This window comes from Barbus barbus (assembly GCF_936440315.1).
Source record: "Barbus barbus genome assembly, chromosome: 33".
NCBI lineage: Eukaryota > Metazoa > Chordata > Actinopteri > Cypriniformes > Cyprinidae > Barbus > Barbus barbus.
The window spans coordinates 17562601-17577113 of NC_136761.1; the positions used below are offsets into that span (position 1 = coordinate 17562601).

The 14513-nt window shown below is 39.7% G+C and overlaps 1 protein-coding gene across 4 annotated transcripts in view; it reads left to right on the top strand.

Moving 5' to 3' along the window:
• The window catches only part of LOC306852960 (ETS-related transcription factor Elf-1-like), a 39819-nt gene that overhangs the window by 14767 nt on the left and 10539 nt on the right, over positions 1 to 14513 (top strand). For all 4 annotated transcript variants that reach the window (XM_079390084.1, XM_079390086.1, XM_079390083.1 and 1 more), the window contains exon 2: positions 12131 to 12488. In XM_079390084.1, coding sequence (XP_079246210.1) covers positions 12417 to 12488 — 72 coding nt within the window. In that variant the 5' untranslated portion in view covers positions 12131 to 12416. The remainder of the gene's footprint in view (positions 1 to 12130; positions 12489 to 14513) is intronic.

Below are 14513 nucleotides of genomic sequence, written 5' to 3' on the forward strand. Positions count from 1 at the left end.
CTGAAACAATTGAAATAAATCTGTTTAGCTCAGTGTGGCTGGAAGGTGGTTGCAGCAGTATCATATTTTAGCTGTGGAAAATTGAAATCCCTGAACCCTGGAGACCCATGGAAACTTTACAGACCTGAAGGTGTCGTTTACCACCCCCACATCATTTGTGCTCACTGGATTACTTTATGCGTAGTTATTGTTCAAAGGTTTTTAGTATTATTATAATGAGTTTTCTTTTGTGACTTGTCCTTGTATGTAGGCTATAACCTTGTACATAAATAGCATGGGAATTCTGTATGGCCAGTCATTTCACACTTAAAATAAACAACGTAAAATCATTTGCACTTTTGTAATATCTAAAATGAAAAGAATCATTTCCATATGACATTGGGTTTGCTATGAACGTACCCGTTTGTTTCAGTTCAGGCCACAGATTGACCTAACTCTGTTCACTGGTTACAGTCAGTGTTTGGTATGATGTTCAAAATGACCTTCTGGCAGAAGGTCAATAATTAAAATAAACTGAAAATGAATTCAAATTACAAGACATTAAAAGAGAAGTGATTTGAAGTGCTGTCGACAACGTTAAATAATATACTTAAATTAGATAATTTCTATTTCAGTAGACTAATAGTTATTTATTTTTAAACAATTATTTTGTACACACACACACACACACACACACACACACATTTAAAAATGTTATACAGTTCATATCTTGTTTTCTGGCATTAGTTTTCATCCTTAAATGCCAGCTGCTCATTGTATCTGTGTCATATCACTCAACATGCGATAGGTCACCTCACAACCCATTTCTTGACAACAGCCAGTCCTTGTTTACATTTTCATCGTGAGTCTCATTTAGTGTTCACAGTCCTCAAGAGATATTCTGTCTATTGCATACGCACAAATTAGTGCCTTGTTATTGGTACCTTGCAGTGAGCGCAAACGCTTTAGTATCAGATTCTGCTGATTTGATGGATAACAGTGTTTTCACTAACTATGTTTCACTTATTTGTTTTGTAGATCTGGACTTACTTCAGGATATTGTCACTATTTGCTTTTAAGTAGATTTGAGATGATAACTAGCCTACTTCTTTTTAAGCTCCGTCATTTATAGCCTCACGTATTATTGTTGGCTTTTCTCATCTCGTTGCTATCATGAGCAAACGGTGGCACTACAAAGGCCAGCATTCCTTCTCAAATATTGACCTGAATAAAACCCAACCAAGCATCCCGCCTCCTCACGAACTGACAAACAACGACAACAAAATGGCAACTCGTAATCTCTCTCCGATCACTGATCTCTGAAAGTCATTACAGCTATTCTTTATCACTCCATTCCTCTCTTGTTTCTTGTATTGAGAGATTTGAATGAAGGGATGGGGGAAGGGGAGTGTTATTTGATTGTGGTGTGTCTTTATTGCGGTGGTGTTTGCTTTGTGCTGTTTTTTCCGCAGGTTATGAGCTGCACAGGTGAAGCCCAGGCACACATTCACATCAGCTCATTCAAACATTTCCAGCAGTAAATAAGTACCGTATCAAGAGTACATGCTGTCTGTGTAATTAAGAAAAATATTGATGCATGTACTGTCTCTCATAACATTGAGAACGCTGTTCTGGTTCAGCACATGAAAATGTGACTTTTGCAACAGTAGCAGGAGAGTTGGATCATAGGTTGAATAATTATATGCAATAAGTCAGTAGTTGGTAAAAAGAGAAGTCCTTCTACACCCTCCCCATGGGTTTTATTAGCCAGCATGGATCTGAAAGCTGTCTAAACATATCACTTACAGTACTGTGGACTCATCAGCCTCTTGCAGAATAATGGCAGCATATATTACCACAATGGAATAATGGACAATACCACACCAGGTTGGTAAGAGTAGTTTGTTTGAAGGTTTAATAAAGCTGTGCTATTTTGTAGATAAAATGTGAAATATCTGATTGGATTATGCGTTAGATTCAGCCCTGAGTATATACTGGGTCTCATTTCATAATGTGTTAAATGCTTATTACTGAATATAGGTTGACTTATTTTTTTTTACTTGGAAAAAAAAGCTACTCTGCAGCTTTATCCCATTTAACTGATATGCAATAACTTTATGGAAATGTAAGTGACCTCCTTTCAGGTTGCAGCCAGTCTTACATATTGTCATAGTCGAGACCACATGACGTGACTAGAAATTAAAACTACGCCACATATTGCACACGGCCCCTGCAGCTCCACAGGGCCAAAGGCAAACCTTACATAACTTATGATAAATGCTATGAATGCCAGTTATTTTGGGCCAATTGTGTCAGCTATAAAGTATTTTATAATGCATTATATTAAAGGAGTGCCAGCCCTACAGCTAGGAGTGTGTGACTTAGTATGACTTAGTTTTAGAGCCTGATGATTTTATCAGTGTCTGTCAGGCTAGATAAATACAGAGACTGATACGGGTTGCTCCAATTACCTGTTAATTTAGTGTTTTTGGAAAATGACGTCAATCAGTTTTAGATGCCAGTTCTTAGGTCTGAATTTAGTCAGCTTGATTTAGTTTTTTGTGTGTGTGAAATAGAGCACTATTCAGAAACTTGCAATTGCTCTTCCACAACGTTGCATATAAAAATACAACAAATAAAATATTATCAATACTAAATACCTAAGTTTGGTTAAAGGTTTAAATCTTAGTTTTAAATGCCAACATATTTTTGAATGATCTTGAACAGTTCTAATAGTGCAGCTTTTGCCCAAGTGGACACCTCTTACAGTTTGTGTCCAGACCTGTTTGGAATGCTATTTCCATTTAAAAGCCAGCTTCAGTCTCTTTGTACCCCTAGCTTGGAGATTTTTAGCTATGATTTCATGCAAGAGATCTAATTCTGACATATGCTTTTTGCTCTGCAAGGCCTTGAGCGCCTAGAAAGGAACTTTAAGTATTACCGAAGTGCAGTTAGTTTCTCTTTCACTGACAGTGAAGTGAAAAGTGAACTTTGAATTTTACTGCTTTATGGTTAGCGAAAACCGTGTGATGGCTATGGCATTATCCAAGGTAGCATCTAAGCAATGTCGTTGCTGGCTCTTTAGGGTTCCCAGAATTTTATTTTGAAGCATGTGGGTGCAAGGCAGGCATCTTTTGCTGCAGCTCAGGGTGCATTTTTCCCTCCTTGTGCAGACATATGCTGTGACATGTTGGTATTGGTATGAGTGTAAACACACTGGGGATGGGTGAGTCAAGATGGCGGGGGTGGCGCTATTTCACAAGAGTGCATATGTCGCCATAGACGAAAGCATGATAAATACAGCCTCAGGAGAGCTGGAACGCCCCCATTTATCAAGAGCGGCATTATCAGTGAACATGCCTTGATTTCTACCAGGTTCAACAGTCCTGGCACTGAATTCAGTGTGTATATTGAAGTTAGTTGGCTTGTGTTTACTAAATTGTGAGACAATGTTCTAGATATAATTTGAGAAACTCAGTCATTTAGAGAGTAAAGCAATGAGAAAGACTGAGGTTTGATATTTAGTATGCCACATATTTTACAGATTCTAAACCTGGTCAGATGACTGTGAGTGAGAGGGTGGTGCAAACACTTGAGTTTGAAGTCCGTATCGGGCTGAAAGCCCTGAGCTTCTCCAGTCTTGTCATGCTCTGAATTGTTCCTGCATAGAAGCCAAAACATTTTGTCTTTGTACCGAAATATCTGAAATGTTTTTCATATTGCATGCAGCTGGAGGCAGCACAGATACTGTGCAAAAGATCCTCACAATTAGATGCTGGAAGGTTCTTTAACCAGCACGTCACATTGAAAGAGCGGTATGTTTACAGTATATGCAATGAACATTGTTATTTTACCATAAGATATAATTTTTACAATCAAAATCCTAGTATTAGATGCTTTTTATTGCCATTAGTATTAGATATTTAGCTGTGCTTGCTAATTTTCTCTATTTTTACATTGACGTGAACTTTTTCCATCATCTAACACTGCCAATATCTATTTTTCCAATGTTGCGATCCCTATATTCACTTGTAGTATCAATATGACAGATTTCAGTTTTTAGCGCATTTTTTTTTTTTTAACTTATCTAAACAAATATGTAATTTTAATATCAGTCATTTGTCTGTTATCAGCCATAATGTGAAAATAATTATCTGCTTGTTGCTACCGACCAGAATTTTAACATCTGCACATCCATAATATCACTCCAATGCCACGATGCCATTTTGCAAATACTGGCACTTGTAGGTTACAGAATTTGAAATGGATAACTTTTACATTTTAGGCCTCAAAGTTTGAAGTACAGCAAGAACTTTTGTGTTTTTTTAGCCCCTGTGGCAATTTCCTGTCCTGTTTTCACAAGTCTGACGTGTGTTCCTACCTGTGGTGTGCGGCCTGTTGCCACATAGTAGAAACAGATCAAGAGGAAGAACATTTTGTAGCACACACCATGTGCCTTTTAAGAAGTCCATCAGCTGGGGTCAGCTCGCTGCTGGCAAGATATAATCTGCTTACATTTTTAAACATCAGCCCATCAGCATCTGTACCAATGCCAGAGGACACTACATTCACATAGAGGAAATAGCTAAGCGTTTAGTAGCAGGAGATGAACCCTGAGAGTGAGATGTGAGAGAGAGGAAGTGAGTAAGGGTGCAACAAGTTCTGTTCCTCATGTTGTTTTCTCAGTAATTAACCCCAGTCATCAACATCCATACTACATGGAATTTAGTCTGTAACAGTCAGTTTCTTTTTTGCTTAAAGTCACTGAATGTATGTATTTTTAAAATATGAGATTAGTGTTGTGTTTGTGAGGTCTCCATTTGATGCTTTTAGTTGATAATATCATGTCTGATTGTGCGTGTTGTGGTATCTGGCATGATAAGTGAAGCTTTTTGAAGGTATCTGAAGATGCGTTTTTAGAATTCTGAGAACCAGACTTGTTTTGTTCTTCTCAGAAGCAAACCGCTGAAGGGTGGCTTGATCTGTGTCATTGTTATTTTTTAGTATTTTCTTATAGTAGTTACCAACTAAATAGAAATATGACATTTGAACATGTCAAACACAAAAAAAGTGAGAAAAACAGTCGAAGAGGAAGGGGAAGAAGTTTCCACTCTCAAAATGAGAGAGAAGTGTTCGCTTGTTTGTGGTCTAACAGTCAGGAAGTAGCATAAACCGACTGCTCAGTGATGCATTTCCTGTCACTGCAAGATTCACAGGTCAGTTGTGGTTGTTCTCTTTCCTTTTGCATTTATCTTTCTTTAGTTTTAGGGTTCCTTTACCATGGCTTAAAGTTTGACCAACTGGTAACTCATTTCATTGGGCAGGCTGTATAATTTTAGGCAGTAAAACGTCCTAACTTGTAGCACCTGCTAAACTGGACAACTGTGGTTGTTTGACATTTTAGCATTCAATTTAAATCATCTTTAAATTGTTTGGAAAAGGATTAATCACATTTCCATAAGGGTGGATGCTCTTTGTCATCTCCTCCAACAAGTTTCCATCTGGCAAAGATGAACACAGCTTGTTCTAAACAAGCGTCTTTAGACCCTAATGAGTTTAGTGGCTGGGATTTTGCCTTCACCTGGCCTCAGTCTCTCCTCCCTAGCCTTTAATGTTTGGAGAGCTGAGCTCCAGGCTCAATGATAACAGCTCCTGTCTCAGCTGGGTGTGGGCCCCTAGACTTTTTCTAGCGCCTCAAGGCGGAGTGGAAAAGTACAAGACTTGCGAGATGAGATTAAATTTGCTTCATCTCCTGCAAAGGTAGCAGGAGGTAAAGCCTTTCTTCTGTCTCGGTTTTAGCGGTTCTCGAAGCAACGTGTTTGTCTCTCTCTCCCCTTCATTTTTCTTTTGCCTTCATCACCCTTCCTTCACAACACTTGCTCTAGTTTTTATAATGGCCTTTTTTAAATCTTACCTGGCTTATGTTTTTTTATTCTCAAAACCCTTTTTTGGATCTGTATTAGATTCACACTGTCGTCTACTGTAGCAGAAGTTGCTATGTGGTGTTGTTGTAAACTGATGTGGCAATGGGAGTTGGTTGTATGCTAGTCTCATTAATTGCAGTCTCTCTTGTTCTGTTGAATTAGCAAACATTCGCCTCACAGGCCCTTGACCTTTCTCCCTAATGTATAATGCACTCTTCTCCACTTCTGTGACCAACAAAGGGGTGTGTGATGGTGATACTTTCACATCACTTTAAAAGGAAGAGAAAGAAAAAAGAGCCTTTTTTGAGCACTGTAAGAATGTCAAATAGCAGTGCCGATATTTTAAAAGAAATGTACCCTTTAGTCTTTCTGCAGTACTCATTTTGGTACCTTTTGCCTTTTTTACTGACAAGTGGCTGGTTTCGGGTGTGCATATTCGGATGCTCTCCCATAATTGCACACATGCTTAGTAAAGAACATTTGTGGTAATGCAGATGCGTATATGAACAGACAGATAGGCTTTTGGGTAAAAATAGTCACCTTGGTGAGGTTTAAATGTGTACATGGTCGGTTACGTCTAATTTGAATGTCGACATATGGGACAATAAATTGGAAAAACTTGTCATAAGAACAACTATATTAATACAAAAAATAGAAAATCACTGCTCTTAAATGGCTCATTATCACATGTAGCATTGTTTTTACGTTGCCAATTTAATTAGTTAATATTTACACTCTCTTTCAAATAATACATGTTTTTGAGCACCAAATCAGCATATTAGAATGATTTCTAAAGGATCATGTGACACTGAAGACTGCTGAAAATTTGACTTTGCCATCACAGGAATACATTTATTTTTAAAATATATTAAATCATGAATCAGTTATTTTATATGCATATGCAGCCTTGGTGAAAATAAGATGAAAACGATAAATAAGATTGAATGGCAGCGTATATTAATATTTATATTTTAATATAGTGTTAGCATATTAGTAAAAATTGTTATTGTGTACCACTATTTTTTTTATTTTTTATTTATATTGGTATCACTTAGCAGGATAGTAGCTTCTGGAAGGGCGGTTTAAACGACAGTGACCATATTATATAGTTGAAGAGAGTTTGTCCACGGCCCATTATCACAGCATTACAGGACTTTACTTGAGTTGAAGCATCATATCCTCACAGGAACTAAGCTCAAAATATCCATTTTCTGCTGAGGCAAGCAGATGACCCTGGTGAAAGAGGCTTTGTCCTCCATATTGATTGAAAGGGTGCTGTTGGCATAATTCCACCCTCAGTGTTTCTCTTCCCTGTGGTAAGTGGGAACAAGCCTTAAGATGTCTCACAAGACACATAAATGTTCACTAGCTCACTGGAGGTGTTTTAATGTCACATTTTTATAGTGGGGCCAGCGTTGTGGACTGTGTTTTCACTGAAAGGCTGGAAACTGGCATGTTCTGAAATGCCAGGAATGCCAGTCCTCCTTCCTGACCGAGCAGGAAAAGAGCTTCACATTCCTCTCGCTTTCTCTTAGTCAGTGTCTCTCCGAAAGCCCTTGTATCCCAAGCTATTTTGAGAGGCACTCTAGACTAGTTTTTCTCAAACGCGTTGACATCACTCGCCGCTGAATAACTAGAGATGACTTCGCCCTCTCCAAAACCTCCATCTCCATCCATCCCTGTGATGTCATCAGAATATTACAACTCACGATCATACCACATCCTGAATCCATGATTCTTCCCATCAAACCACTCACCTACGTTCAATGATCATTCATGTTTGAATTCCATTGTCAGGGTGACTCATGGCTTAGTCATTCGGTTGGCTTAAATTACCTCCTTTCATGGTCAACACTGAGCTCAGCTGAGGACTCTACAGGGGCGGGTGGGTCGATAGGGTCAACAGGGTAAGATATATTTGTTCGTAATCATTCTCCCGTCAAAACTGGTTATTCCATCCAACATTTTAGTCAGCGTCTTGCTATATATTTACTTGTTTTGACAACACAGACTAGGCGCTTTGCCAGATCCGTACCAGCTGTTGCATTAGGACAATTAGAGGCTTGGGCGGACGTTTTTTTACGTACTCCTCATAATTTTACCTTGCTTGCTGAGCGTGTATCCTTGGCAGACCTCAGCCATGGAGTGATTCCATGCGAGCCCCACCCTGGAGAGTGTTTGCTTACTGAAGTCTTGAGTACTGAGTGACTCTCCCTCCCTCTCGGTGCCTCTGGATGACGTGCGGCAGGCTCTTGTTTTGGCCCATTTGCATGTGCGTGTGTTGGGACAAGGCAAGTGTTGTCGCATCCACTTGTATCATTCCCAGGCTGCAATCACGGTGGTGCAGATCACTCGCCATGTGCCCGGCACGAGGTCTCGTTATATACCGCTGGGAATCAGCGTGGAGCGCGGCATGATGCACGCAATCACAGATTTGCACGATTTTGTTCCCCACCAGGTTCATCTCTCTGTGTGAAATGCTCCCATCAATCCCATATCATGCTTTCATTTGCCAGCACATCACCGTCAAATGGTGTGAATGACTTCATTACTCAAAAGCAGGGCTGTAGACCATGGCAAGATTGTCTAATAGAATTTCAAGCTGCGAGCTTTGGCTGTGGCGTACGCAGCTGCAGTTTGAGGCACAGAGAGCTTTTTGAATTGAAAAGAAGAACTGAGAATGACATGAGGCCATTTTGAGCTAGTCTGTAAAAGAGGAGGCAGAACTCAGCCATGCTCTCGCTTGGCGACTTCTGACCCCTGGCTAACGCTACGGAGACTTCATGGGCGAGTGCTTTCCCAGACTGCAGAGGTAGGCATGACCCACTCTGTGTGTGGTCCTAACTTGCCAGGGGTATCACTATAGTTGTGATTATCATTTCTAGCAATGTTGATGCTGCAGATCTGGGTGATACCTCATATTGTGTGGTTTATTGAGAAAAAGTGTACTTTTATTTGATATGAAGTGCTCTAAAATACACCATAGATTTACCTTAGACACTGATAGAGAGCATGATACATGATGCAGTTATTGTATTGGTCTACATTACCGTTTGAAAGTTTTATTTAGCAAGGATGCATAAAACTTATCAAAGGTGATGGTAAAGACATTTATAACCTTACAAAAGATTTCTATTTCAAAGAAATGCTGTTCTTTTGAACTTTCTATTTATCAAATAATTATTTTCATCAGTTTCCACAAAAATATTAAGCACAACTGTATTTAGCATTATAATAATAAGAAATGTTTGTTGAGGATCAAATAATCATATTAGACTGATTTCTAAAGGATCATGACGTGACAATGAAGATTGGAGTAATGCCTGCTGAAAATTATATAAATTATATATTATAATAAATTATATTTTAAAATATCAAAACTAATATTGTGATATATTATTACTATTTGTAACGATTTTTACTGTAGAGACTTCATGCAAATACACAAACTCTTATCGGCTCCAAACTTTTGAACTGTAGTCTATATCACATATATATGGGCCAATATTGGATATTTAATTTTGCAGGTTCTTTCCTCTATTTTTATTTAACATAACACTATTTAATGTAATGTTTAGCAAATCTCAAAATGATTATCCATATTTTATACTATATATTATAATGTAAATTCTAGCCATTTTTAAAATGTTAATTTGACAGAATAATTTAGAACTATATTATGAGCAATTTCTTGGTTATTTGCCATAACACAAACCTACTGTGATTATTGGTATTGGATATAATTTTAATATACCTTACTTGGAAGACTTGATCAAATTCTTTTGATTTGATGTAAGCGTCCAGAACACCCTAGCAACCACGTAGCAACTCCCAGAGCATTGTGGTGGCAAGAAAATAAATAATTGGTTCAAAGAGCTTGTCTTGACCAAAGCCAGGGAGAGGGAACCTTCAGCAGGGTGCTCCAGATGTTGGCCCCATGCTGTGGGAAGGGAGGCAGGGCCGAAGGGCTCTTTGGGGGCCGTCTGGTTAGTAGTAATAATAGGCTGGGCCTCTCTGTCATGGCATACCTCATCTTGTTCCTCGCTCTCCTGGAGAGACAAGTCCATACGAGGCCCCATGTTGACTACGGGACTCCAGCTGCTACAGGGGTCTTGGGCACAGTCTGAGCTAAACAGAACATTTGTTTGACCTCCCTGCCACCCACATGGGCCTATCTTTCCTGTTCTCTCTCTGCCCCCATTATACCCTTTACCCACCCACCCCAGCAACCCCAACCCCCCCAGACACCATTCAACCTGGTATGCACTTATTGACACACACACACACATACACACACACACACACACACTGTCCTTTCAAAGCAAACAAGCCCCACCCTGCCACAGAGGAGACATGGGCTGCTCTGCTGCCATTTTACACCCCCTTTCAGTCAAACCACCTCTCCTCTCCCCACTGCTCTCGTTTAATCTTTAACCAGACTGCAGCCCCTCCTGTTTCTCCTTGCCGCCTCAGGGCCGGACAGAGGTTACTCTTTTCTCTCAACAGCCTGTGATTCTAGTGTTTTTGAGTTTCTGTAGTTTAACTGGCTTTAGTGTGAGGAGTGGATGTGGACTTTGGATGAGGGTGTGTTCTGGGCCTTTTTTCACTCATGTGACTGATAACCCAACCTTGTTTACAGTACCCCTTTGATCAGGCTGGCTGATTTCATATCCTGTGGCAATCCATGTCCCTCCCCCTTCCTCCACACGGCCACTGAAGAGGTCCACTTATTACATCTGAACCTTGTTGAATTACACCAGGCATTCAGAATTACAGTAAACCAAGTGTCTCATAGCTTTTGTTGCTGTGGGGAAGTCGTGGCCTAATGGTTAGAAAGTCGGACTCGTAATCCAAAGGTTGCGGGTTCGAGTCTCGGGCCGGCAGGGATTGTAGGTGGGGGGAGTGAATGTCCAGCGCTCTCTCCACCCTCAATACCACGACTGAGGTGCCCTTGAGCAAGGCACCGAACCCCCAACTGCTCCCCGGGTGCCGCAGCATAAATGGCTGCCCACTGCTCCGGGTGTGTGTTCACGGTGTGTGTGTGTTCACTGCTGTGTGTGTGCACGTTGGATGGGTTAAATGCAGAGCACGAATTCCGAGTATGGGTCACCATACTTGGCAGTATGTCACTTCACTTGATTCATGTTGATTATCTAAAAAGATTAATTATCTAAAAAGATTGATTATCTAATGGTTTTAAATGGGAATTTAGACAGCATTACAATGTACAGTATGAAAAATTATATTCATTGTGAAATTAAGTGTTAAGTGTTATAATATAGTCATTCAATATAATCCATTTTAATTCATTATTTAATATATACACTCTAAAAAATGCTGAATTAAATACAACCCAGTGCTGGGTAAATATTGGACAGAACAGATGCTGGGTTGTTTTCAACCAACAGTTGGGTTAAATGTTTAACCCAGCCTTCTGGGCAGCAACTCAACCGCTGGGTCTAAAGAACCCAATCGCAGGGTTTGTCCATATGTATATGTATATATATGTATATGTGTATGTATGTATGTGTATATATATGTGTGTGTGTATATATATATATATATATATATATATATATATATGTATATATGTATATGTATGTATGTATGTATGTATGTATGTATGTATGTATGTGTATATATATATATATATATATATATGTATATGTGTGTATATATATGTGTATATATTTGTTAATTATCAGCATCATACGGTTTTTAAAGTTTTTAAATATTTGAATTAATATATTTTAGATATTTAAAATATTAAATAATTGGATTATAACCGATATGACACTGATATATTGTGCATCCGTATTGAATACAGAGTGGCAAAGTAAAGCTACAGTTGTGTTGTTGTGATATCAGATGGATAAACATGAGTCAAAGTGAGAAAAAGTTAAATGGCCAGTGATGAATTTGCTGGAAAGTGGAGTTTTTCCACTTGCCCATTTTCATTCTGCCTGGCCAGACTTTCTCAGTCTGACTTTGGGGCAGCTTTGTGCGTTTGAAGCCAAGAATGAGATTGGTGAGTCAAAAGTCTCTCCAGCAGTGAGCGAACGGTTCATAGAGTCAGAAAATTAGCCCCTCGTGTCAGTCCCAACGGTACCGTCTCAGGCTCGTCCGGCCCAGTCCTCTCTCTCTCTCTCTCGCTGATGATGTGACACAGCCCATTTTGCTCAGTCGCAGTTTCCTAATGTTCCTTTTCCTCTGTTTCTCTCTTGAAGGTTTAGATGCTCCAGACGCAGTTGGAGTGAGAAGAATCCTCCTCCATCACGCAGTCCTCCGCCACTCTACCGTCATCTGGAGGAAAAAAATCAGAAGCGTGCAGGATCATAAAAGGGAACTCTGTTTTTACCTAACAGTGCCTCTCATTTTGTGAAAGCAGTGTTCCTGCCTCAGAGTGCTTCCTGTACCGAAGGGTGTGGAGCGAAGCGGTCCGGGGAGTGCGTGGAGGGGTAGGAACCCTCTGCCTGTCAGCCTGTGTCCTACCCTTTCTCTCCCAACAACATCATGACCACTGCGGTCCAGTCCAGCGAGCTTGTCTTTGAGTTCGCTAGTAATGGGATGGATGAAATCAATCAGGTACATCAGTCACTTTTGTTGTTTTCTACGAAAACGCCCTTCATCGTTGACCTGAAAACCCTGATTTTGGTGCCAGAAATCTTTGTTATTAGGCACGTCAACTTGTAGTTTCTTTATGTCTTTGTCCATCCAGCTTCACAGGTCAGGTCTCAAGGAGGGGATATGGGTTTTTGGAGGTCTGAGCCTTTGATGCCGGGCATGAAGGCAAGGGAGGGAGGAAGGTGGAAAATTAAGAGTGCAAGGAGAGGGTTGAGAGATGACTGTGTGGGTTGCTGGCAGGGCGCAGATGGAAAGACTGAGATGTAGGAATAGCCAGTCAGTCTGAACTCAGTGTGTTTGTATTCTTTTACGTAAACCTTGTTGGGAATAAAGCTAGCATTTGAGCCTCAGGACGCCTAGTTATGTTACATACTGTGGCCCCAGAAAATATCTGATCACTTACGAATGCATTAGATACAATATATCAGATAAAGTGGCATCTGCAAACAAATGCTGCTGGAGCTTCTCACAGAGCTTCACTTTTCTGAGCTTTACCAACCTTGTCCAGAGGTCACTTTCAAGTCAAGTTGTGTTTTAAGTCATGTCAGTTCTCTTCAAGATCACAAAGTAAACATGACTTGACGACCAGAAAATAGCCAATTTTTTTAAACAATATACACTACAATTCAAAAGTTTATATTTTGAAAAACGTCTCATACTCAACAAGGCTGCATTTATTTGATCAAAAATACAGTGTGTTTATGAAATGTTATTACAATTTAAAATAGCTATTTCATATTTGAATATATTTAAACATGTTATTTATTCCTGTGATGCAAAGCAAAGTTTTCGTGTCACATGGTCCTTCACAAATCATGATTTTGCTGATTTGGTGCTCAAGAAACATTTCTTATTGTTAACAATGGTGAAAGCATTTGTGGTGCTTTTTTATGAAAACTGATTTCCATGATTCTTTTTTCTTCAGTTTTCTCTTAAATTTGAGAAAATTCAGAAGAACAGGATTTATTTGAAATAGAAATATTTTGTGAATTAATGTGTCCTTGCTGTATAGAAGTATGAATTTCTTTAAAAATAAATATTTTTAAAGAAATTAAAAATAATTTTAACCATTCTCTAACCATTAGGCCACGACGGGGGAAGTCGTGGCCTAATGGTTAGAGAGTCGGACTCGTAATCGAAAGGTTGCGGGTTTGAGTCCCCGGCTGGCAGGGATTGTAGGTGGGGGGAGTGAATGTACAGCGCTCTCTCCACCCTCAATACCACGACTGAGGTGCCCTTGAGCAAGGCACCGAACCCCCAATTGGCTGCCCACTGCTCCGGGTGTGTGTTCACGGTGTGTGTGTGTGTGTGTGTGTGTGTGTGTGTGCATTTGTTCACTACTCACTGCTGTGTGTGTGCACTTGGATGGGTTAAACGCAGAGCACCAATTTCGAGTATGGGTCTGACTTTATTACTGTTCCCAAACTATTGAACGTTAATATATTAATAATTTCACGTTTTAAAACACATTTTAAGTTTTTTTTTTTTTTTTTTTATGTTTTTGTTAGGCCATGCAAATAGTTTCATACATTTTTAATTGTGCCAAAATTATCCAAATACTTTCTAGGCCACTGTATAGTATGTGCGTATGCAAGCATGCTGCCATGCTCGTGATTTGGTTTGTTCTGTGAATATTCTGTCTGAGTTCAGATGACTCCAGAATCCTGATCTTCATCTTAAGTGTGTGTTTGTGCAGTCAGGTGAATGGATCAGGTGTGACAAGTCTTCTATCGAACCCCATGCCTCTTCTCTTACAGACTAAAAGAGAACTGAAAGCTAGATTCAGGCCTAACCTGCTCAACTTGTTGCAGCGTGGGAGACAAGTTCTGTTCCACCCAGAAGTTTACTGTTGTTTTGAAACGACACTGGCTTCTAAGTCACTCCCTAAATCCCCTCACTCTATTACCACACCATCATAAATCAGCTCTACCAGTCGCCCCAAAGTCTCATATATCTTTTGACTCCCACCCATAACAATAGAGCTGC